At 40.9% G+C, this 25222-nt stretch overlaps 1 protein-coding gene across 3 annotated transcripts; it reads right to left on the reverse strand.

Annotated features, from left to right (window-relative positions):
* LOC129830162 (SUZ domain-containing protein 1-like) lies at positions 1 to 24871 on the reverse strand. 3 transcript variants are annotated; one of them, XM_055892489.1, is made up of 4 exons: positions 24352 to 24871; positions 4078 to 4127; positions 3513 to 3782; positions 1 to 3181 (listed from the first exon to the last, which is right to left on the reverse strand). In XM_055892489.1, exons 2-4 carry the CDS (start codon positions 4122 to 4124, stop codon positions 3073 to 3075), a joined length of 426 nt encoding a protein of 141 aa, XP_055748464.1. In that variant the 5' UTR covers positions 4125 to 4127; positions 24352 to 24871; the 3' UTR covers positions 1 to 3072. The 3 variants fall into 3 exon arrangements, with proteins under 3 accessions (XP_055748464.1, XP_055748463.1, XP_055748465.1); XM_055892488.1 differs by lacking the exon at positions 24352 to 24871 and adding an exon at positions 5297 to 5498; XM_055892490.1 differs by lacking the exon at positions 24352 to 24871 and adding an exon at positions 4551 to 5252.
* Between the last annotated feature and the right edge of the window lie 351 nt (positions 24872 to 25222).

The raw sequence follows: 25222 nt of genomic DNA on the forward strand, positions 1-25222 counted from the left end.
TTATTTTACAAATAATTTTTATTCAATCAATATTTACAGGCCTTTTTGTGTTCTCACTCAGAGCTTCACAAACCCTGTTGATCCTCTGCATTCCCCCGCTAGTTGGGTTGGTGCAGACAGACTTTCAGGAATCCCTTACAGTATCCAGGTTTATCCTTTAGCATATTCAGTTTACACAACCAAAACCTCCTTACTAATATGACATCAGGTGAAAACTTAAGTCTGTGGGGAAGCAATGTAACCGAACACTCCAGATTAATGGTTCATCGTTAAGTGACTACCACAGTGTCCATTTTGCACATTTCTATCTGAAGCAGTAACATGGCTGCTATAGAGGGCCCTGGACTCCCCTGGGTTCTTTGGGGTAGCGTAGTGATATTCCTCCATTCAAATACCATGGCATACTGAAGGGGCCAGAGGCTAACCACCTGGCAGACTTGGACTGACACTCAGATTCCTTTCATTCCAAACATACATTTGTTGAACACATCGGTGCAGCATTATCAGTTTTGAAAGTAGGTGCCAACTCAGGTATTATTATGAACATCACCTTTTTTTGCACTCAATCCCTCCCTAAGATTGAAATGTCAAAGACTGTCTCTCATCAGCACCTGAGTTACTACTTCAGTGAAGTACATTAGAAGAAGTGAACATACAGTTGACATGGAGGGGCAGTAAAGGGTACAGCAGTACATTTATTTCCCATATGACCCCCCCCCCCCCCCCCAAGTCGTGCCAGCACCACCTCTACAGTTGAGTTTGAACTAACCGATATTTACAGAATGATTTAAAATGGGATTTGATTAAAATACTGCTGACATCACTACCGTCTCATCCTACAAAAATATTAAACAAAAAAGGACCAAAATCCACAATTTGATCTCCATTTGTCTTGTACTGTTTTATTTAAATATTTTAAATAGAAATCAGGACAGACGCCAGAAAAAGCTCAATTTAAAAAAAGACAAGCGTAAACAGAAGTTATCAGAACTCAACTTCCACACATCACCCTCCATTGAAAACTAATGGCAATGTACAGATTTGATCATCAATAATCAAAATATAAGAGGAACATTGACAACAAAAAACATGAGATGAGGGCTGTGGAGTAAGGGTGAATTGAATGGTATCTAGTATTATTGCTGGGTGAAGCTGGTAACAAGTATATTGCCTTCAAAAAGTATTCACCCCCCTCGACTTTCCCCCACATTTTGTTGTGTTAGAAGCTACATTTAAAATGTAGTTTTGCCACTGGCCTACACACAATACCCCATAATGTCAAATAGGAATTATGTTATGTAATAATGAAAAGCTGAAATATTGAGTCAGTCAATAAGTATTCAACCCCTTTAAGGCAAGCCTAAATAAGTTCAGGAGTAGAAATTTGCTAAACAACTCACTGTGTGCTCACATGGACTCACTGTGTGCAATAAGTGTTTAACATGATATTTGAATGACTACCTCATTTCTGTACCCCACATACAATTATCTGTGAGGTCCCCGCAGTTGACCAGTGAATTTCAAACACAGATTCAACCAAAGACCAAGGTTTTCCAATGCCTTGCAAAGAATGCTACCCATTGGTAGATGGGTAAAAAAAAGCAGACATTGAATATCCCTTTCAGCATGGTGAAGTTAATTACACTTCAGATGGTGTATCAATACACCCAGTCACTACAAAAAGACTGACAGCCTTCCTAACTCAGTTGCCAGAGAGGAAGGAAACCGCTCAGGAATTTCACCATGATGCCAATGGTGACTTTAAAACAGTTACTGAGTATAATGGCTGTGATAGGAGAAAACTGAGGATGGATCAACACTGTAGTTACTCCACAATACTAACCTAATTGACAGAGTGAAAAGGAAACCTGTACAGAATTTTAAAAAACAATTAACTTTGTCCTGAATAAAAAGTATTATGTTTGGAAAAATCCAATACATTACTGAGTAGCATTCCCCATATTTTCAAGCATAGTTAGTGGTGGCTGCATCATACGATGGTATGCTTGTAATGGTTAACGTCTGGGGAGTTTTATAGGATAACAACAAAAATGTATGGAATGGAGCTAAGTACAGGCAAAATCCTAGAGGAAAACCTGGTTGTCTGCTTTCCACCAGACACTGGGAGATTAATTCACCTTTCAGCAGGACAATAACCTAAAATATAAGGCCAAATCTACACTGGAGTTGCTTACCAAGAAGACAGTGAATGCTCCTGAGTGGCCAAGTTACAATTTAAATCTATGGCAAGACCTGAAAATGGTTGTCTAGCAATGATCAACAACCAATGACAGAGATTGAAGAATTTAGAAAATAATAAATGGGCAAATGTTGCACAACCCAGGTACAGAAAGCTTTTAGAGACTTATGCAAAAAGACACAGCTGTAATCGCTGCCAAAGGTGCTTCCACAAAGTATTGACTCAGGGGTGTGAATACTGATGTAAATGAGATATTTCCTTCAATACTTATGAAAAAACATGTTTTCACTTTGTCATTATTGGGTATCATGTGTAAACAGATGAGGAAAAAATTATATGTAATACAAAATGTGGAATAAGTCAAGTGGTATGAATACTTTTGAAGGTACTGTACTACCATCCCTCATTTTGCTTTGCTCACTACACTTCTGTCCTCTGTTAAGCATCCTCTGCTCTCAGTATTTCCATATGGAAGTGTCCATGGCTGATGACCAAATTAGCCGCATAGAAGCAAAAGCCCCATAGGTTTCCCATGACGAGAGAAGGAGAGGACTCCTTGGACAACGTGGGTGTGGGGTGGGGTACTTAAAGGGATCATCACAGTAGGCAGAAGATGTCCTTTATCACAGTGTTAAACAGTGGGGGTGGGATGGAGAGGGGGAGAAAGCATGCTTCCTACAGAGCCTCTAATCCATCCCACACATTACCAGTGGGAGCCATGAGAGGGGAGGACATTTGCCTTCCGATTCACAGCTGATCCCATACCATGGAATAGAAGGAAATGGTTTTTAAAACCCTCTGATACCCCCTGGAGCCCAGACATTTCATCTTCCTCTCCATCTCTCCCAATAGCAGGATTGCCCCTCTTCCACTTATCTGTTTTGGCAGAAGCCTTGAGTGCCGTCGGGGCCTGCTGGTTGGCGGACAGCATGATTGTTTGATCGGTCCTCTGGAGGTGTGGTAGAATTTGTTTGCCCTTGTCTGGAGGTAGGGAGAAGACCAAGAACAGATATAGTCAAGTACAAAAATAGGCTTTAGTCAATAGTTGGGCTTCCAAGCTGTTTTTTTATTTGCACAAAATAACTATTGTAAATTGAGCAGATACAATAACCATCCATTAGAAAGTTGTGACAAGATTCCCAGACTTTGTTTACAGAATCATAGAGATTATGGTGTCTGTTCCAAACATGTACAGGTATACACAGAGTACACTTGGGATTAAGAGCTGTAACATAGTAGGTGTGCAGTGGATGAAACATTGCCCAGCACTGTCCAGTGGTAACAGGTGTAGGTGTGTGAGGTATTTATTTACCTGTCTGTGTTGGGCTTTTCCTGAGGCGACTCTTCAGGGCTGGCACTGCCCAGTATTCTCTTCCTGGCCTCCGCGTACTCCGCCTCCCGCTGGGCCAGGGACTTGACCTGTGGCGCAGGCCTGTTCTGGCCCTGGGGCGACCCTAACGACCCGTTACTGGAGGGCCGCTTCAGAATGCGGATCTGGGGCGGGGGCGCAGCGTGTGGGGAGTCGTCCTGGATCACGATGCCCGTCTTCAATGGCGACTGTGTAGTGTTATTACTGGACACTCTGGGAGCAAAACAACAAACTAGTAAAAATGCTGGGAGGCAGATGTTTTGAGTAATGTATGAACTTTCCAATTTGTAAGTCGCTCTGGATAAGAGCGTCTGCTAAATGACTTAAATGTAAATGTAATGAGGTTATGAAATGCACATGCCATTAATTAATTGACTATATTCCAAAAGTCCTGTTCATTATTAGAAATGTTTGCTCTATGACTTGTTTGATTAATGAGTAATGTGTGAGTGAGTGCCTAGTGTCTCCCGAAGGCCAACAGTGTTTCAGAACTGAGCACTTTACTCACTTCTCTTTCTGGCTGATCCTAAGCTTTCCTTCTAATCTTCTGTCCATTTCCTGCATTTAAGAGACAGAACGATCGGTCATTAAAATGCAATTGTACATTTCATACAGGATGAAAAATTCTAACATTAAGCCAAATGCAACTTAAAAAGGGGTAGCCGGGGAGAGTAAAGTTAGCAGGTAGAAATGCGGAGTGGAGGGTGGCTGCAAACCATGGAGGGCTGGATTCAATTTCAAAGTTATTTATACACTGGCAGTAAAACCATAGCAAGGCTAAAATATAGGATCGCTGGTAAATTGACGTTGGAAACCCCATTGACACCATGATTTGTTTTCAAGATGCAGATATTACCGCTAGCTATAGGTGCACAGAAATCAGTATAAATGTTAATGAAATATGCATTAATTCATAAATTATTTACACACAACTAACGTTAGCTAGGTATACAAGACATCTGGATTTTAAAGTGAAGCTACCTAAAGCGTTTCAACAAGCTATTTTTAACACTCAGGGCAATCTTCCATCACATCAGGTCCAAGGACAGCTTTGGCTTGCTTTTCAGTTGTGGTAACGTCATCATGCCAGTCATTAACTAACGACGTTACTGGCTAGTTCAAACAAACCGGCGTTAGCTAACGTAATGTCATTAGCTAGCTAACTAGTAGCGTTATCTAGCTGGCTAACGTTGCTAGCCTAACAATATGAACATACCAGTATCTGGCTAGCTAACGTTAACTGATTGGCTAACGACGTGGCGTTAAATAGCTACGGTAGCTAGCTAACGTTAGCCATAGTCCGATAGTCCGATAGCTAGCTGGCTACCCGGTCAAAAATACTACATCTGTGGTGGTTGCTGACTGAATGGCTAGAAGTTTTGGTTAGCTAGCTAACTATGCTGGTTGCCGGCACGAAGAAGAGGCTAGCTAAATGTTGTGGCTGGTTCAACTGGGCCATCATTGCATTTCGTGTGTCAGTTCCCTGGCTCGAATTTAATATTAGCCAGTTAGCTATGTCTAAAAATATCTGTCCCACTTCGTCTTTCATTCCTGGCATTGCTTGCTAACTTTACTAGCTATCCATGTTAGCCAGCTAACTTAAGCTAGTTAAGCGAACGTTGGTCATACGGACTGCCTAAAAATGTGTCAAGTGACCCTTTCCTCAGCAAAAAAAAAAAGCCAATGCATACTAACTCCCACAGATCTCCATTGTAGCATATTCTTACCCCACTGTCCGCTACTTAATCACAACTTTGGGAAACTTCATCATCCATATTGCATTCTTTCAGACACGCTGAAGAGTTACTTTCGTGGGCACGCCAGATCCGCCCCTTATCCTACTCGCTGACATCACTTGGTTTTACGAACAAACATAGCCAGAGCACGGCGTAGAAAGGGTTTGTGTTCCTAACGAAATGACGTTTCACAGTTGCCATGCCTCTCCCTCTGCTTTTTTTTTGTTGTAAATTATTATTTATTAAGGAGTAACATGCAAAACACAAGACACAGAACAGCCAGAGGGATTACACAAATAAATAAGGAAGAAAAAATTATACAAATCCACATTATATTAAATCAAATACAGACATGTAGCGAATACATTTTTACAGTTTGTTTTGTATACGTTAATGATTCTAAATAGTTTTCCAAATCAGATAAAACATTTAAGAAAAAGCGCTTTTTCTTCATAAATGTTGATTTGTGTACGAACATTTGTCATAATAAAATAAAGGGATTTATGGCATACTGACGTTCAATTGTGGAATCAGTGTAGTAAAATTTGTCAAATTTAGATATTTCAATGGTTGTATGCATTTTGTTGCGAAGATATAGTTTTACATCAGTCCAGGACACCTCATCATGTAAACAATTACAGAATAAGTGTTCAATAGATTCAGTTTCTAGTTCACAAAAAAGGATTCACTTGTAACATCAGGTATACATTTTTAAATGAGGGTGAGGATGTAAAAATCACTAAAACCTCTCCAAATCTGGATCGTCAAGAGCGATGGACATTTCGAGTATTTTCTGTGAGCCGGATCATTTGGTTTCGTTCAACTAATAGAGCCACTCATTTGGCTCTCAAACGGCTCTTAGTTCAGGAAGGCGTATAACTGGAAAAATCATGAAAAAGAGTCCATCTCTAATTTAAAGCCCAAAACGTTGCCTAACATTGTCAGATAGTGAAATGTGAGTTTAAATACATGCTTAGCATACCCAATTATTAGATGTCCTACAAATATATATATATATATAATTACGCACTTAAAAAGCAGCATTGACCAGAATGAGTCTCTCTCCTCACTATATCAAATAAAACAAAATGTTATGGGTGCATACACATATTTAGCAGATGTTATTGCGGGTGTAGCGAAATGCTTGTTTGCCTAGCTCCAGCAGTGCAGTAATATCTAACAATTCTCAACAATACACACATCTACAAGTAAAATAAGGGCTTTAAGAAATGTAGTCTGGAATATAAATATATATGTACAGTTGAAGTCAGAAGTTTACATACACCTTAGCCAAATACATTTAAACTCAGTTTCACAATTCCTGACATTTAATCCTAGTAGATATTCCCTGTCTTAGGTCAGCTAGGATCACCACTTTATTTTAAGAATGTGAAATGTCAAAATAATAGTAGAGAGAATGATTAAATTTCAGCTTTTATTAATTTCATCACATTCACAGTGGGTCAAAAGTTTACATAACCTCAATTAGTATTTGGTAGCATTGCCTTTAAATTGTTTAACTTGGGTCAAACGTTTTGGGTAGCCTTCCACAAGCTTCCCACAATAAGTTGGGTGAATTTTGGCCCATTCCTCCTGACAGAGCTGGTGTAACTGAGTCAGGTTTGTAGGCCTCCTTGCTCTCACACGCTTTTTCAGTTCTGCCCACAAATTTTCTATAGGATTGAGGTCAGGGCTTTGTGATCGCCACGCCAATACCTTGACTTTGTTGTCCTTAAGCCATTTTGCCACAACTTTGGAAGTATGCTTGGAGTCAGTGTCCATTTGGAAAACCCATTTGCGACCAAGCTTTAACTTCCTGACTGATGTCTTGAGATGTTGCTTCAATATATCCACATAATTTTACTTCCTCATGATGCCGTCTATTTTTGTTTCATCAGACCCAGAGGACATTTCTCCAAAAAGTAAGTTATTTGTACCCATGTGCAGTTGCAAACCATAGTCTGGCTTTTTTTATGGTGGTTTTGGAACAGTGGCTTCTTCCTTGCTGATCGGCATTTCAGGTTATGTCGATATAGGACTATTTTTGACTGTGGATATAGATACTTTTGTACCTGTTTCCTCCAGCATCTTCACAAGGTCCTTTGCTGTTGTTCTGGAATTGATTTGCACTTTTCGCACCACTTTTCGCACCAAAGTACGTTCATCTCTTTCTGAGCGGTATGGCGGCTGCGTGGTCCCATGGTGTTTATACTTGCGTACTATTGTTTGTAAAGATGAACGTTGTACCTTCAGGCGTTTGGAAATTGTTCCCAAGGATGAACCAGACTTGTGGAGATCTCCAATTTTGTTTCTGAGGTCTTGGCTGATTTCTTTTGATTTTCCCATGATGTCAAGCAAAAAAGTCACTGAGTTTGAAGGTAGGCCTTGAAATAAATCCATAGATACGCCTCCAGTTAATTCAAATGATGTCAATTAGCCTATCAGAAGCTTCTAAAGCCATGCCATCATTATCTGGAATTTTCCAAGCTGTTTAAAGGCACAGTCAACTTAGTGTATGTAAACTTCTGACCCACTGGAATAGTGATACAGTGAAATAATCTGTCTGTAAACAATTGCTGGGAAAATTACTTGTGTCTTGCACAAAGTAAATGTCCTGACTTGCCAAAACTATAGTTTGTTAACAAGAAATTTGTGGAGTGGTTGAAAAACTAGTTTTAATGACTCCAACCTAAGTGTATGTAAACTTCCGACTTCAACTGTATCTAAGTGAGTCTCAGAAATGGCTAATATATGAATGTTATCTGATGTTAGCAAGTTATTGATTCATCAACCTCATTTCTAAGGCTACATATATTCATATGGGCTATTTTCAGCCCTTTCCTGTGTAGCTTATCAGAGATAGACATACTACTGAAAAGAGCAAACAAAGCAAGAGAAAAATATATACATTCAGCAGTCCAGCTCCTCAGACTTGTCCTTGGTCGGCAGGATCACTGGAAAGAGACAAGTAGTCCCAGCAACTGATGCCAACTGCGTTGCGGGATCCAAACTACAAAGCTTGCTAATTACCAAGAACTTCCCAATACACTTCCAAACATCAAACTTTTCAAAAAAGGTGCTTCAACAAAGTACTGAGTAAAGGGTCTTGAACTCTGTGAAGCATTTATTTGGGCTGCAATTTCTGAGACTGGTAACTCTAATGAACTTATCCTCTGCAGCAGAGGTAAATCTGGGTCATCCTTTCCTATGGCGATACTCATGAGAGCCAGTTTCATCATAGCACTTTATGTTTTATGTGACTGCACTTGAAGAAACTTTCAAAGTTCTTGAAATTTTCTGGATTGACTGACCTTCATGTCTGACAACAACAACAAAAATGCTGAAAAGCTGCTATGTTGTTCAATGCACATGTAACCAGGTCAAAAATCCCGACCTACGGTTAGCCAATGCTCCCACGTCAGGAAATAGAGCCTACCGGAAGAACCCTGTGGCTTCAGGTTATTTGGCATGTGAGAATGGGAAATGTAAGGACCAGTGTCCAAGTAGGCTGTACGTACACTACCAGTCAAAATATTTAGAAAAACTACTCATTCAAGGGTTTTTCTTTATTTTTACTATTTTCTACATTGTAGAATAATTGTGAAGACATCTGTGCAATTTGATTAATCAGCTGTGTTGGCTAGGGATGGAGAAAAAGTGTGACACCAATCAAGCCCTCGAGGACTGGAGTTGCCCACCCCTGTCTTAAAGTAATGACGGACTGTCGTTTCTCTTTGCTTATTTGAGCTGTTCTTACCATAATATGGACTTGGTCTTTTACCAAATAGGGCTATCTTCTGTATACCAACCCTACCTAGTCAAAACACAACTGATTGGCTCAAACGCATTAAGAAGGAAAGAAATCCCACAAATGAACTTTTAACAAGGCACACCTGTTAATTTAAATGCATTACAGGTGACTAAATCATGAAGCTGGTTGAGAGAATGCCAAGAGTGTGCAAAACTGTCCTCAAGGCAAAGGGTGGCTTCTTAGAGGAATCTAAAATATATTTGGATTTGTTTTACACTTTTTTTGGTTACTACATAATTCCATATGTGTTATTTCATATTTTTACATCTTCACTATTCTACAATGTAGAAAATAGTAAAAATAAAGAAAAACCCTGGAATGAGTTGTGTCCAAACTTTTGACTGGTACTGTATATATACATATACAGTGCATTCGGAGAGTTTTCAGACCCCTTCACTAGTCCCACATTTTGTTACGTTACAGCCTTATTCTAAAATGGATTAAATTGTATTTTTTCCTCATCAACCTGCACACAATAATTGCAATAATTTATGTCTAAGGTTGTAGGACAAGAATGAAAATGTTCTCATATCTGTGACCAATAGTTTTCATCAATTTTGTCCTTAATCTGTTCCTCATTTATTTATTTTTACAGCTTCTGAATTTGCAGCTTCTTTCAGTATTTAAAAAATGCTACATGCTCTAGATTCATCCAGATTCTGTTTAAGCGATTGTATAAGATTGTAAGAACTTTTAAAAAATGGTCGTGGATAACCCAAATTTTTCTTGTAATTGATTGAATGACAGTAGAGCCACTTTGGAACCAGGATTTAAAGGTATTGTCATTAAATGCTGGAGGTAATGTGGGGTTATTCCATTTCATGGATTTATGTACATTTCCCAAATACAAATTGAAAATAAATGGCAGTGGAGGAAAAAGTACCCAATTGTCACCTACTTGAGTAAATGTAAAGATACCTTCATTAAAATTAATCATCCAGTAAAATACTATTTGAGTAAAAGTCTAAAAGTATTTTGTTTTAAATATACTTAAGTATCAAAAGTAAATGTAATTGCTAAAATATACTTAAATCAAATCAAATGTTATTTGTCTCACGCGCCGACTACAACAGGTGTAGACCTTACAGTGAAATGTGTCACACCCTGATCTGTTTCACCTGTCGTTGTTATTGTCTCCACCCCCTCCAGGTGTCGCTTGTTTTCCCAGTGTATTTATCCCTGTGTTTCCTGTCTCTCTGTGCCAGTTCGTCTTGTATGTCCAAGTCAACCAGCGTTTTTTTTTACATTCGCCTGCTTTTGCTATTTCTCAGTTTTCTAGTCCTCCCGGGTTTGACCCTTGCCAGTTTCTGGTCTCTGTACCTGCCTGCCTGACCATTCTGCCTGCCTTGACCTTGAGCCTGCCTGCCACTCTGTACCTCCTGGACTCTGATCTGGTTTTGACCTTTCGCTTGTCCACGACCATTCTCTTGTCTACTCCTTTTTTGTATTATTAAACATCTAAGACTCCAACCATCTGCCTCCTGTGTCTGCATCTGGGTCTCGCCTTGAGTTATGATAAAATGCTTACTTACAAGCCCTTAACCAACAATGCAGTTTTAAGAAAAATAAGTGTTAAGTAAAAAATAGATAAGTTTTAAAAAATCAAATAGTTAAAAAGCAGCAGTAAAATAACAGTAGTGAGGCTATATGCAGTGGCTACTGGTACAGAGTCAATGTGTGGGGGCACAGGTTTGTCGAGGTAATTGAAGTTATATGTACAAGTACACGTAGTGACTATGCATAGATAATAACCAGAGATTAGCAGCAGTGTTAAAGAGGGGGTGAGGTGGGACAATGAAAATAGTCTGGGTAGCCATTTGATTAGCTGTTCAGGAGTCTTATGGCTTGGGGGTAGAAGCTGTTAAGAAGCCTTTTGGACCTAGACTTGGCGCTCGGGTACAGCTTGCCGTGCGGCAGCAGAGAGAACATGCTATGACTAGGGTGGCTGGAGACTTTGACAATTTTTAGGACCTTCCTCTGACACCGCCTGGTATAGAGGTCCTGGATGACAGGAAGCTTGGCCCAGTGAAGTACAGGGCCGTACGCACTACCCTCTGTAGTGCCTTGTGGTCGGAGGCCGAGAAGTTGCCATACCAGGCACTGATGCAACCAGTCAGGATGCCCTCGATGGTGCAGCTGTAGAACCTTTTGAGGATCTGAGGACTCATGCCAAATCTTTTCAGTCTCCTGAGTGGGAATAGGCTTTGACGTGCCCTCTTCACGACTGTCTTGGTGTGTTTGGACCTTGATAGTTTGTTGGTGATGTGGACACCAACGAACTTGAAGCACTCAACCTGCTCCACTACAGCCCCGTCGATGAGAATGGGGGCGTGCTCGGTCCTCCTTTTTCCTGGAGTCCATAATCATCTTCCTTGTCTTGATCACATTGAGGGAGATGTTGTTATCCTGGCACCACACGGCCAGGTCTCTGACCTCCTCCCTATAGACTGTCTCATCGTTGTCGGTGATCAGGCCTACCACTGTCGTGTCGTCAACAAACTTGATGATGGTGTTAAAGTCATGCCTGGCCATGCAGTCATGTGTGAACAGGGAGTACAGGAGGGGACTGAGCACACACCCCTGAGGGGCCCCCATGTTGGGGATCAGCGTGGCAGATGTGTTGTTGCCTACCCTTACCACCTGGGGGCAGCCCGTCAGGAATTCCAGGATCAAGTTGCAGAGGGAGGTGTTTAGTCCCAGAGTCCTTAGCTTAGTGATGAGCTTTGAGGGTACTATGTTGTTGAACGCTGAGCTGTGGTCAATGAAAAGCATTCTCACGTAGGTGTTCCTTTTGTCCAGGTGGGAATGGGTAGTGTGGAGTGCAATAGAGATTGCATCATCTGTGGATCTGTTGGGGTGGTATGCAAATTGGAGTGGGTCTAGTGTTTCTGGGATAATGGTGTTGATGTGAGCCATGACCAGCCTTTCAAAGCATTTCATGGCTACAGACGTGAGTGCTACGGATCGGTAGTCATTTAGGCAGGTTACCTTAGTGTTCTTGGGCACAGGGACTATGGTGGACTGCTTGAAACATGTTGGTTGAAAATGGATCACAGGTTGAAAATGTCAGTGAAGACACTTTCCAGTTGGTCAGTGCATGCTCAGGGTACACGTCCTGGTAATCTGTCTGTTGCCTGGTGAATGTTGACCTGTTTAAAGGTCTTACTCACATCGGCTACGGAGAGGGCGATCGCACAGTCGTCCAGAACAGTTGATGCTCTCATGCATGCTTCAGTGATGCTTGCCTCGAAGCGAGCATAGAAGTAATTTAGCTCGTCTGGTAGGCCTGTGTCACTGGGCAGCTCGCGGCTGTGCTTTCCTTTGTAGTCTGTAATAGTTTGCAAGCTCTGCCACATTCAATGAGTGTATGATTCAATCTTAGTCCTGTATTGATGCTTTGCCTGTTTGATGGTTTGTCTGAGGGCATAGCGATATTTCTTATAAGTGTCTGGGTTAGTGTCCCGCTCCTTGAAAGGGGCAGCTCTACCCATTAGCTCAGTACGGATGTTGCCTGTAATCCGTGGCTTCTGGTTGGGGTATGTACGTACAGTCACTGTGGGGAAGACGTCATTGATGCACTTATTGATGAAGCCAGTGACTGATGTGGTGTACTCTTCAATGCCATCGGAAGAATCCGGGAACATATTCCAGTCTGTGCTAGCAAAACAGTACTGTAGCTTAACATCTGCGTCATCTGACCATTTCTTCATTGACCAAGTCACTGGTGCTTCCTGCTTTAGTTTTTGCTTGTAAGCAGGAATCAGGAGGATAGAACTTTGGTCAGATTTGCCAAATGGCAGGTGAGGTACAGCTTTGTACCCGTCTCTGTGTGTGGAGTAAAGGTGGTATAGAGTTTATTATCCTCTGGTTGCACATTTAACATGCTGGTAGAAATTAGGTAAAACGGATTTAAGTTACCCTGCATTAAAGTCCCCGGCTACTAGGAGTGCCGCCTCTGGATGAGCTTTTTCCTGTTTGCTTATGGCCTTATACAGCTCATTGAGTGCAGACTTAGTGCCAGCATCGGTTTGTGGTGGTGAATAGACAGCAATGAAATATATAGATGAAAATGATCTTGGTAAATAGTGTATTTGTGATCTGTGCCTCGACACAATTCTGTCTCGGAGCTCTACGGACAATTCCTTCGCCTCATGGCTGGCTTTTTGCTCTGACGTGCACTGTCAACTGTGGGACCTTTCCAAATAATGTCCAATCATTTGAATTTACCACAGGTGAAATCTAAGTTGTAGAAACATCTCAAGGATTATCAATGGAAACAGGATGCACCTGAGCTACATTTCGAGTCATAGCAAAGGGTCTGAATATAATTTTTTAAATAAATTTGCAAACATTTCTAAAAACCTTTTTTCTCTTTGTCATTATGTGGTATTGTGTGTAGATTGCTGAGTTGTTTATTTATTTAATACATTTTAGAATAAGGCTGTAACGTAACAAAATGTAGTAAAAGTCAAGGGGTCTGAATACTTTCCGAAGGCACTGTACACTGATTGAAGTGGATTTAACAGGTGACATCAATATGGGATCATAGCTTCCACTTGGATTCATCTGGTCAGTCTATGTCATGGAAGGAGCAGGTGTCCTTAATGTTTTGTATACTCAGTGTACATTGTAATACTTCTGACAGCCAACTTTCTAATGGCGCTCATAACTTTTGAACTTTATAGCATTCCCAGAAGTAATGGATTTTTGAGTCATTGTTTGTTTTACACATAAGACTTGACTCTGTCGTTGTGCTGTAAAATTGGGATATCTTACCTATCATATGAGTATCCTTTTCTGACTCAAATAGGATTCCCTCAAAATGTCCAAAAGATTTCAAATCATAATGTAATGAAATTAAACTTTTAAGTTGCATGTACTTTATTTGAAAACATCTACATTGGTCAGTCCATAATTACTTTTTAATTCTGTCATGGAAATAAATGTATTTCCTATTACCAAGTAATTTATGGTTTCTTTGCCATTAGTTTTCCATGTGGACCAATTTATTGTGGAGAATCGGTTTAATTCCTTCCATATTCTTATAGTGTTCCTAACTAATAGGTTGTTAATGTTCTTTGCTTTATCCTTTGAAAATAGACACGTGAAAAGATTCTGGGGGAAAGCGTGGAGTGGAGTGGAGGAGGCTGCTGAGGGGAGGACGGCTCATAATAATGTCTGGAACATTGCAAATGGAATGGCATCAAACCATGTGTTTGATGTATATGATACCATTCCACTGATTCTGCTCCAGACATTACCACCAGCCCGTTCTCCCCAATTAAGGTGCCAACAACCTCCTGTGGAGCATGTGCATCTTCAATATGTTCCTCTTTAGTGCATTTATAGATGAGACCCTTCTAAAGCGGACATTGATGATTTGTCCTGGCCAGCATGATAGGCCCACCTCTTGTTTTTTTTAAGCCAACGGATAGGAATAAGTTATCCTTCTCAGGGCCAATAACAAGAGAAAAACAACATTAAAAGCTCTTGCCATCACCATCTTGACTGACAATAAAATGAATTTGATTATTTGGGCATTAGGCATCCTTATAGTATATTAAATAAATTATTTGTTCAACTCTCCAATGAAATAAATGCAAACAGATGCAGGCCTATAACCACTGGAGTAGCCTTCTGCACACAACCACACGTGGGGCGCACTCGTTTTGACGTACGTGGGGGACGACGACAAACTAAAGGGTGTGCAATGTGTAGGCCCTCTGAGTGTACATTCTGAACCTTGTTTGAAGTCAGTAGGTCACATGACCAAATTGCTATTGAAATTCATTTTTTTTTAATAAATAATAAAAAATAGTGCGAGATGTAAATCAACAAAAAAGTGTGTGCAATGTGTGTCTATGCCATCGGGTTAGCTAGAACCAGTTTTGAAAGTTTTAGGAGTATTGGTTATTAAAGAGCTGTTGAAATTTGAAATATTTGATTTGTCACTATGTTGACCGTCTCTAACTGCTGTTGGTGGAAGTAAGGAAAACTACAGGCGAATATCTATCGAATATCCAACCTGAATATGTTTTTACCTAGGTCCTTTAATAAACGCATTTCATTTACATAACTGGAGCTGTTCGCAGAATGTTTTTTTGGGCATACTGCACAAATTATCGAAATGACAGGCTACTTTGACGCTGACAAACTGAGAATTTGAGATCAATAAAAACGACCTTGTCTTGAATCCATAAATAGCCTAGGCTTAGGTGTGTCCAGACACATATTGTAGGCTACAATATGAAGAGGAAATTATAGTCCTAAAAATGCTTTCCAGTTTCACTGAATTCACCCAATGATGTGCAGCTCACTTGGGGGTGATGGTCGATGCGTTGGTGCCAAAAGCCTATAAAATGAGAGTTGCAGGCTCATGTCTATCACAGTTGAGAGAGGGCGAGAGATAATGTAAAGATAATCTCATTCTAGTTCTGTAAGAGATACAGGTGTGCCTCTCACACAGCCAGGCGTTGATCTCCAGGTTACAATGTTGCGCAAACCATAAACCTGGGCTGGCCCAACGTGAATCAACTATTAGAATATCATGCCCGGGCTGAAAATCTATTTTTCCACATTACTTTTGCGGGGTCGGGGGGGGAACTCAAATTAACTTTGATTGCTTTTATTATAATTTGTTTTATTATAATTTTTACATCGCAAAAAGTGACAATTATTTGAGGGTGTATATAGCAAAACAAAATAATTCAACATCCACCCCCAAACTCAGGGGCATAACTGTGGATTTAGAAGTGGGGGTACATAATTTTTTTTTATCAAGTAGGATAAACACTCCAAACAGCTTACCCGACTGCTCTAAGGCGGGTTCCTAAAGCACACCGTTGCCTTGTTTTGAATCACATTCCAATGATAAAACTGGGGGGACACAAAAAGGCAATTTCAGAATGTCCCCAGAGAAAGTAGCACCCCTAACCAAACTACTTACAGTGGCTTTGGATCCGGCTCAAATGAATCACTGCTCTAAACTCACTTTAGTCGAGTCGCAATCTACTTAATGAACAGAGTTCAGTTTACTAAGATAGATAATAGCCTAATGAGGTCCACCGTCCATCAGTACTCCTACCATTCCACCTATTTGATCTCTCACACCACAGGTGAAAAATAGTGGCGGAGGACCCGTTGCCCCCTGAAGGAGATACAAGGGATCCCATTGCTGGAGCCCATAGTCTCACACTGGGAACAAGTGGAGAAATTCTAAGCATATCTAGAGGACCTGATATTTGCCATAAACCCCAAAGGCAGGTGAGGAAAAGTATATACTCAACTCAAAGATAGAACTAATGAATGATTTGACAGTGAATAAAGTAGGAATGGAAGAGGATGCTCGTTCTGTGAGGGGGAAAAACTGTGTATTATGATTTAAAAAAAAGTTTTTGACAATATACAAATATCATCAATATCAGGTGAGTAAGAGCGCAATCGAAGTCCGCATGTGATACCATCTATTCCTGATAGAAACCACATGGACCCAGGAGATAATGGATCTGATCTTAAATCATGGTGAATTTGTCATTTTTAGCTAGCTTGTTGGTGCTAGCTAATTTGTCCAGGGATATAAACGTTGAGTTGTTATTTTACCTGAAATGCACAAGGTCCTCTATTCTGACAATTAATCCACATATAAAACAGTCAACCCGAATTGTTTCTAGTCATCTCTCCTCCTTCCAGGCTTTTTCTTCTTTGGACTTTATATGGCAATTGGCATCTAAACTTTTATAGTATTACCACGACGACCGACAAACTCAGTTGTCTTTCAATCGCCCACGTGGGTATAACCAATGAGGAGATGGCACGTGGCTATCTGTTTCTATAAACCAATGAGGAGATGGGAGAGGCAGGATTTGCACTGCGATCAGCGGCACAAATAGAACCGACTTCTATTTTAGCACTTGGCAACGCAGGCGCTCATTGCCGCGCACGAGCAGTGTGGGTGCAATAATTGAATAACATGTATGTTTAAATTTATTTTGCAACGCTCACGCACGCGATGCGAGCGGTGTAGTCAGTATGTGATGTGAATTTTGTCCTATATTTTGATTTAATTTTTAATCCCAGGCTCATCCTCGCAGGAGACCTTTTGCCTTTTGGTAGGCCGTCATTGTAAATAAGAATTTGTTCTTAAGGGTGGGAATGGGCATTCCCTCTAGGGTACGTGAGACGGTAGCGTCCCACCTCTTCAACAGCCAGTGAAACTGCAGGGCGCCAAATTCAAAACAACAGAAATCCCGTAATTTAAATTCCTCAAACATAAATGTATTTTACACCATTTTAAAGATACACTTGTTGTAAATCCAGCCACAGTGTCCGATTTCAAACTCACAACGTGCGGGCAAGTACAGCGGAAAGTACGGACGATAAGTTAAAAAAGTTATATTACAGTCCGTAAAAACATGACAAACGGAGTATTGAATCAATCTTTAGGATGTTTTTAACATAATTCTTCAATAATATTCCAACCGGAGAATTCATTTGTCTTCAGAAGTGCGATGGAACAGAGCTCGGTCTCACATGAACGCGCATGGTCAGCACATGTTCAGGTTGTGATAGACCTTACTCTATCCCCTCTCATTCGCCCCCACTTTACAGTAGAAGCATCAGACAAGGTTCTAAAGACTGTTGACATCTAGTGGAAGCCTTAGGAAGTGCAACATGACCAATATCCCACTGTATCTTCAATAGGAGCTGAGTTGAAAATCGACCAACCTCAGATTTCCCACTTCCTTGCTGGATTTCTTCTCAGGTTTTTGCCTGCCATATGAGTTCTGTTATACTCACAGACATCATTCAAACAGTTTTAGAAACTTCAGAGTGTTTCTATCCAAATCTACTAATAATATGCATATTCTAGCTTTTATGGCTTTGTAGCAGGCCGTTTACTCTGGGCATGCTTTTCATCCGGACGTGAAAATACTGCCCCCTACCCCAAAGAAGTTAACTGACTTGCCTAGATTAAGATTAAGGTTCAATAAAAATAAAATGTCTGCCCATGACTCTGACCTATGAACAGCACAATGAATGAGCTAAGCTCAGTGTTATTTAATCATAGGGACATAAACAGCCGAGGTAGAAATTAAAATTTTGAAATTATTGAAGTATCCTGTCAATTGATAAGCGGGCGTGGTCTTATCTTTTATCGAAATATAATTGTTGCTATGAAATGACCTATTTCTGAAATTAGCCTATAATTTCAACAGGTTTGATATCGAAACTATAGATATAGGGAAACGTTAGGCTAATATTTTAGCGATTTACCGCAAATGTTATCCTTCATTTCCTCGTTTCTTCCAAGTTTATCTGGATGGCTAATGCTGGACGCAAACCCTCTGGACAGTCTACTCTAAGGTGAGATTCGTGTATTGTTCTCTAGGCTACCCCAGATAGGTCGGCGCTTGGCCTGCTCGTTTCTTGGTTTATTGTGAATGCCCTTTTGCAGGTTACCACTCATGCTGTAGTCTACCTTTATTTTAAGAAACATTTTGTTGAATACGTCAATTTTGGAGATGTCAGGTGATCAAATACTTTTGGCAATATACAGAACTGCGCATGTGGGATCTCTGTTCTCTGTAACCTGATGAGAGTACACTTATTCTTAAAGGCTGAAAGGTGAGAAACGTATACGCCAATGGTAATGTCCCAAAAGATCATATGGGAAGATATGATTCCACGTGTCTCAGTAGCAAGTGTCTAATAATCCCTATGTTATTACATGTTAGTTACATAGGCAGCTTCAGTGTATAGGTTAGGCTATATTGTTAGCTGTTATACTTGTTTCACACATTACAATTTTATATCCATTTGACTAGTAAATTAACTCAAATCGATTGTAGCTAAACCTCCTCTTTCCTTAGAATTATAATCTGAATGCAATTACCATTTCATAGATAGGGATGGACTCATAAAAAAAACACTTGAGAAGTGGACCAAACGATATCCAAGATGTGGATGTGGATAACTGACCTTTTCCCTACTAACCTTAGGACTATTGATGTACAGTTTACTCATTTGTGCTATTGAATAACATGCTTGTATTCATCACTATGAACAGACTGTTATACGATTTACATTGGCAACAGTAATCAGTTCCCAGTGCTACTGTGGAGTGTGTTGCTTAGGTTGCTCTCTGTTACTGCGCCTGACCAGGGCCCTTATGCTCATATCCTTAGAAATCATTGTTTTGTATTTCACTGCCTTGAAATGTATACTGTCTCAAGTTACTCTCTCTACTCAGTTCAAATACTGAAGGCAGCAGTAAAGAGACATCTATGCAGAAGACACCAAGGCATCAAGCCAGTAATAAAATTGGGCTAAGTGAAGCTCTCCAGTTCTAGTTCCTGCCGGTAATGCAGGCTGTAGTGGGCTCTCGGGTTGCGTCCCTGGTGGTTCTAGAGTTCTCCCTCAGACAAATATCAGCTTGGGTCACAGCTGGACCAGTGAGCATTATAATAGCATACTTGTCACTAAAAATTACATGAAAATCTTTCTCACATTCATCAGCCTTGATTCAGCTCTCCTCTTAATTGATTTCCCTCCCGCTCTCTGAATCTGCAGGAGTCCAGTAGGTTCCTACAGCAGCTGCTGGTCCAATGTCAGTTCTCCTTGGGCTGTGCTCTCAGCTGCGGTCTCCATTTCCTCCACGAGGGGGCGCCACAGCTCCGGCTCTGCCTGCTCCTCGCTGCAGGACTGAGCTGGTTCCTGGCCAGCCAGACTGGGCGCCTACGACTCCATGTCATGGCACTGTACAGACTACACAGTTCCCAGTGCTACTGTGGAGTGTGCATGACACTGCTAACATCAGGTTGCTCTCTGTTACCGCGCTTGACCAGGGCCCTTATGCTCACCTTTGCAGTGGCTGCCAATGCCGCCCTCAGGTTCTGGACTCCACTGACAATCTGCTACACACTGCTGATGGTGTATATGCAGGGTGAGAGACTGAACATACAGTAGCCTACATGGTTAAACTTTTAAGCAGCAGAATGTCAGAGACTATTTGGTATTTTGTACATAGCAGAGAGAAAGTTAAGGACAAGCATATTGTTGTCATTCTCATTGAGACAGCTGATGATAATTATTTTCTACTCAGAGGAGCAACATCGTCAGCCAAGTGGCCAAGCTGTTATAAACACAGTGGTGGTGCGTCTTGGGGGGGGGGGGCTCATGGTCCTGATGCTGATTGTCGGCCGCCGGGCAGATGTGGTCCACCTCATCCTGTGCTTCCTGGGTGAGGCTAGCTGTCTGATACCCTCCAGAAACCTATTGGATGCTACAACACAGGTGAGAATGAGTGTCCCTCAATTGACCGTGCTATTCCAGCTTGCTGTACGTTTATCAATTTATCTAAATATTTCTGTCATTTCAATGTATCTTACATAATAGAAATGTGTGCATTTATGCAGGATATGGAGGAAGTTACCAGTTACCACATTCTCAGAGGAGTAAGAACCAGAGGAGATGCTTGACACCTGGCAAAGACCACCAAAGTTAGACTAATTGACATGGGAAGACACTATTTGTGCTGGGACTCTTTCTTAGAGCATCAGTCTTAGATTATATTTTGTTTTATTATTGATTATCAGTGGTGTAAAGTACTTAAGTAAAAATACTTTAAAGTACTACTTGTAGTGTTTTTTTTGGGGGGTGGGTATCTGTACTTTACTTTACTATTCATATTTTTGACTACTTTTACTTCACTACATTCCTTAAGAAAATATTGTACTTTTCACTCCATACATTTTCCTGGATTGAATCATACTACACTGGCTCTGACGCTCGTCTTATGTGGCAGGGCTTGCAAACTATTACAGACTACAAAGGGTAGCACAGCTGCGAGCTGCCCAGTGATACGAGTCTACCAGACGAGCTAAATCCCTTCTATGCTTGCTTCGAGGCAAGCAACACTGAGGCATGCATGAGAGCATCAGCTGTTACGGACGACTGTGTGATCACGCTCTCTGTAGCCGATGTGAGTAACACCTTTAAACAGGTCAACATACACAAGGCTGCGGGGCCAGACGGATTACCAGGACGTGTGCTCTGGGCATGTGCTGACCAACAGGCAGGTGACGTCACTGACATTTTCAACATGTCCCTGATTGAGTCTGTAATACCAACATGTTTCAAGCAGACCACCATAGTCCCTGTGCTCAAGAATACAAAGGTAACCTGCCTAAATGACTACAGACCCGTAGCAATCACATCCATAGCCATGAAGTGCTTTGAAAGGTTGGTAATGGCTCACATCAACACCATTATCCCAGAAACCCTAAACCCACTCCAATTTGCATACCACCCAAACAGATCCACAGATGATGCAATCTCTATTACACTCCACACTGCCTTTTCCCACCTGGACAAAAGGAACACTTATGTGAGAATGCTATTCATTGACCACAGCTCAGCGTTCAACACCATAGTACCATCAAAGCTCATCACTAAGCTAAGGACTGGGACTAGGGACTAGGACTGGGACTAAACACAACTGCAACTGGATCTTGGACTTCCTGACGGGCCACCCCCAGGTGGTGAGGGTAGGTAGTAACACATCTGGCACGCTGATCCTCAACACTGGAGCTCCCCAGGGGTGCGTTCTCAGTCCCCTCCTGTACTCCCTGTTCACCCATGACTGCATGGCCAGGCACGACTCCAACACCATCGTTAAGTTTGCAGACGTCACAACAGTGGTAGGCCTGATCACCGATAACGACGAGACAGCCTATAGGGAGGAGGTCAGAGACCTGGCCGTGTGGTGCCAGAATAACAACCTATCCCTCAATGTGACCAAGACTAAGGACATGATTGTGGACTACAGAAAAAGGAGGACCGAGCACGCCCCCATTCTCATCAACGGGGCTGTAGTGGAGCAGGTTGAGAGCTTCAAGTTCCTTGGTCTCCACATCAACAACAAACTAGAATGGTCCAAACACACCAAGACAGTTGTGAAGAGGGCACGACAAAGCCTATTTCCCCTCAGGAAACTAAAAAGATTTGGCATGGGTCCTGAGATCCTCAAAAGGTTCTACAGCTGCACCATCGAGAGCAACCTGACTAGTTGCATCACTGCCTGGTACGGCAATTGCTCGGCCTCTGATCGCAAGGCACTACAGAGGGTAGTGCGTACGGCCCAGTACATCACTGGGGCTAAGCTGCCTGCCATCCAGGACCTCTACATTTACATTTACATTTAAGTCATTTAGCAGACGCTCTTATCCAGAGCGACTTACAAATTAGGCGGTGTCAGAAGAAGGCCCTAAAAATTGTCAAAGACCCCAGCCACCCCAGTCATGGCAAGCGGTACTGGAGTGCCAAGTCTAGGACGAAAAGGTTTCTCAACAGTTTTTACCCCCAAGCCATAAGACTCCTGAACAGGTAATCAAATGGCTACCCGGACTATTTGCATTGTATGCCCCCCCCAACCCCTCTTTTTACGCTGCTGCTACTCTCTGTTTATCATATATGAATAGTCACTTTAACTATACATTCATGTACATACTACCTCAATTGGGCCGACCAACCAATGCTCCCGCACATTGGCTAACCGGGCTATCTGCATTGTGTCCCGCCCCCCGCCAACCCCTCTTTTACGCTACTGCTACTATCTGTTCATCGTATATGCATAGTCACTTTAACCATAGCTACATGTACATACTACCTCAATCAGCCTGACTAACCGGTGTCTGTATGTAGCCTCGCTACTTTTATAGCCTCGCTACTATATTGCCTGTCTTTTTACTGTTGTTTTATTTCTTTACTTACCTATTGTTCACCTAATACCTTTTTTGCACTATTGTTTAGAGCCTGTAAGTAAGCATTTCACTGTAAGGTCTACCTGTTGTATTCAGCGCACGTGACAAATAAACTTTGATTTGGACAACAAAAAGTACTTGTTACATTTTGAATGCTTAGCAGGACAGGGAAATCGTCAAATTCCCGCACTTATCAATCGAACATCCCTGGTCATCCCTACTGCCTCTGATCTGGCAGACTCAGTAAACACAAATGCCTTGTCTGTAAATGATGTCTGAGTGTTGGAGTGTGCCGCTGGCTTTACGTAAATAGAAAAATAAAAAAGATGATTTAAAAAAAAATAACAATATGGTGCCATCTGGTTTGCTTAATATAAGGAATTTGATTGATTTATACTTTTACTTTTGATACTTACGTATATTTTAAACCAAATAGTTTTAGACTTTACTCAAGTAGAATTTTACTGGGTGACTTTTACTTTTGTCATTTTCTATTAAGTTATCTTTACTTTTACTCAAGTATGACAGTTGGGCACTTTTTCCACCACTGTAGATTATTGACAACAGTGTTTACTTTTATACCACGGGAGTATATAATAAAAAATATATTATGACACATCAACAAAACCTTTTTAATAAGGTACCTTGCAATAATGTTGTTTTCAATCCATGCAGAGCTCTTAGGAGATAGGGAGGATGCTCTTGCCATAAGAAAAGCACACAATAGTGCTACTCTTTCACACAATTCCTTGGCCACAAACAGTCTCTTTGTTCTCAAATGTCACTGCCATTAAATTGAGCCAAAATATATTTAGAATTACACCTTTTGGACCTTAGCAGCCCTGAACTAATGTATCAAATGCTGCTATAGTGTAAAACATTGGTTACACATTTTATTACAGGCTACGGTAGGCCGTCATTGTAAATAAGAATTTGTTCTTAACTGACTTGCCTAGTTAAATAAAGGTTACACACACATCATATGATGTAACAGTATCAGCTGCTCTAACGGTATTAATTGACACCAAAGATGTGATAGTAATCTCCTGACAACAGGATGTTGATGGTGTGAAATTTCTTCCACTTTCTTTGGTTAGATTGTATTTCATCACAGGCAGGCTCATGTCATATGGTATATTGATGTGAACCATGTGAGACTCATCTTGAAAAGAAATGTACACAAAATGGCTGAAGCATAACAATGTTGGCACTTGTAAATCACACAAAATGGCGTGATACAAACTGTGTTTGCAGGCTATTTTCAGAAAAGACGAACAAACCAATCATAACTCGCTATATTGAAAATGTCAAATAGTTTGAATTCTGCCTCTCTTTTAACTGAGTGTCGACATAGACTAAAGTATGGGTGTGTTAATTGAAAATAATTACATCGAATATAAACATGAAAATGTAAATTACGCCTCCCAGGAAAAACCTATTCGGCACTTCTTTTTGCTGTATGCAGATAGGCTTACCTCATTTTAACCCCACATTTATGGCACCCACAGAGCAGATTTTTTTATCAGTCCTTTTCTATCTTTTGAGAGCAGTTTTCTGGCCACTATTAGTAAGCGCAGATTGTATTTCACAGTAAGGTATTTATTTGCCTGCCTCCAACATTGGACTTGTTTATTCCGTTTATTTATTCCATGATCATTTGAAGAAGTGTGGATAATAAAACGGTGCCGCATGATCAATATAATCCAGGGTCGACCAAGATTGAAGGTGTAAAGGAATATGGCATGGTATAGGCTTGGTAGTTCCACCACAAAATGCCTGTCTTGGACAATAAAACAATTGTACAATCCACGAGGTTATTGGATTTTATTTAGCAGTTCCTTTTTACATCAGAAATAAAAAATCGTTGCGTTGTTATTGGAAGCACACGATTATTTCCAAGAGCATTCATGTATGGAGTTCGTGGAAATTATAACGCACCAGTACCTCCTCGTTGACGACTTGACTCAACTGTAGCCTTTCTAGAAATGTCTATCTCTGGCCACTTGGTAGGTGAGCCATACGCATGCGTCCTTGTTCAAATGCAGCTCTTTTTATTTTTTTATTTTTTTGACCGCATTGTAGCGCATGCGTAGCCTAAAACAATGGATTTGTTTTCTTCACGTAGATGGCCTACCCATCTTTATTCAAACTGTCCATTAGATTTCATGAAACTTTCACTGTAAACTATAGCCTAACGTTCCATCAATAATTTGATATTTAATAACATTAACTCGGCTAGCCTACTGAACTTGCAACACAAGGACTTTGACCTATAGGCAATTATATCTTATCACCTTACTTTGTTTTGTGGACTTGTGACTGATTATGATGTTAATTATTAAACAG

Source organism: Salvelinus fontinalis, chromosome 31 (genome assembly GCF_029448725.1).
Source record: "Salvelinus fontinalis isolate EN_2023a chromosome 31, ASM2944872v1, whole genome shotgun sequence".
NCBI classification, from domain to species: Eukaryota; Metazoa; Chordata; class Actinopteri; order Salmoniformes; family Salmonidae; genus Salvelinus; species Salvelinus fontinalis.

Coding starts and splice junctions, on each gene's coding strand:
- LOC129830162 (XM_055892489.1), bottom strand. CDS start 4,124: ATGGACAGAAGATTAGAAGGAAAGCTTAGGATCAGCCAGAAAGAGAA. Junction 3,783..4,077: donor AGGATCAGCCAGAAAGAGAA/GTGAGTAAAGTG, acceptor TTTTGCTCCCAG/AGTGTCCAGTAATAACACTA. Junction 3,182..3,512: donor GAAAAGCCCAACACAGACAG/GTAAATAAATAC, acceptor CCCTACCTCCAG/ACAAGGGCAAACAAATTCTA.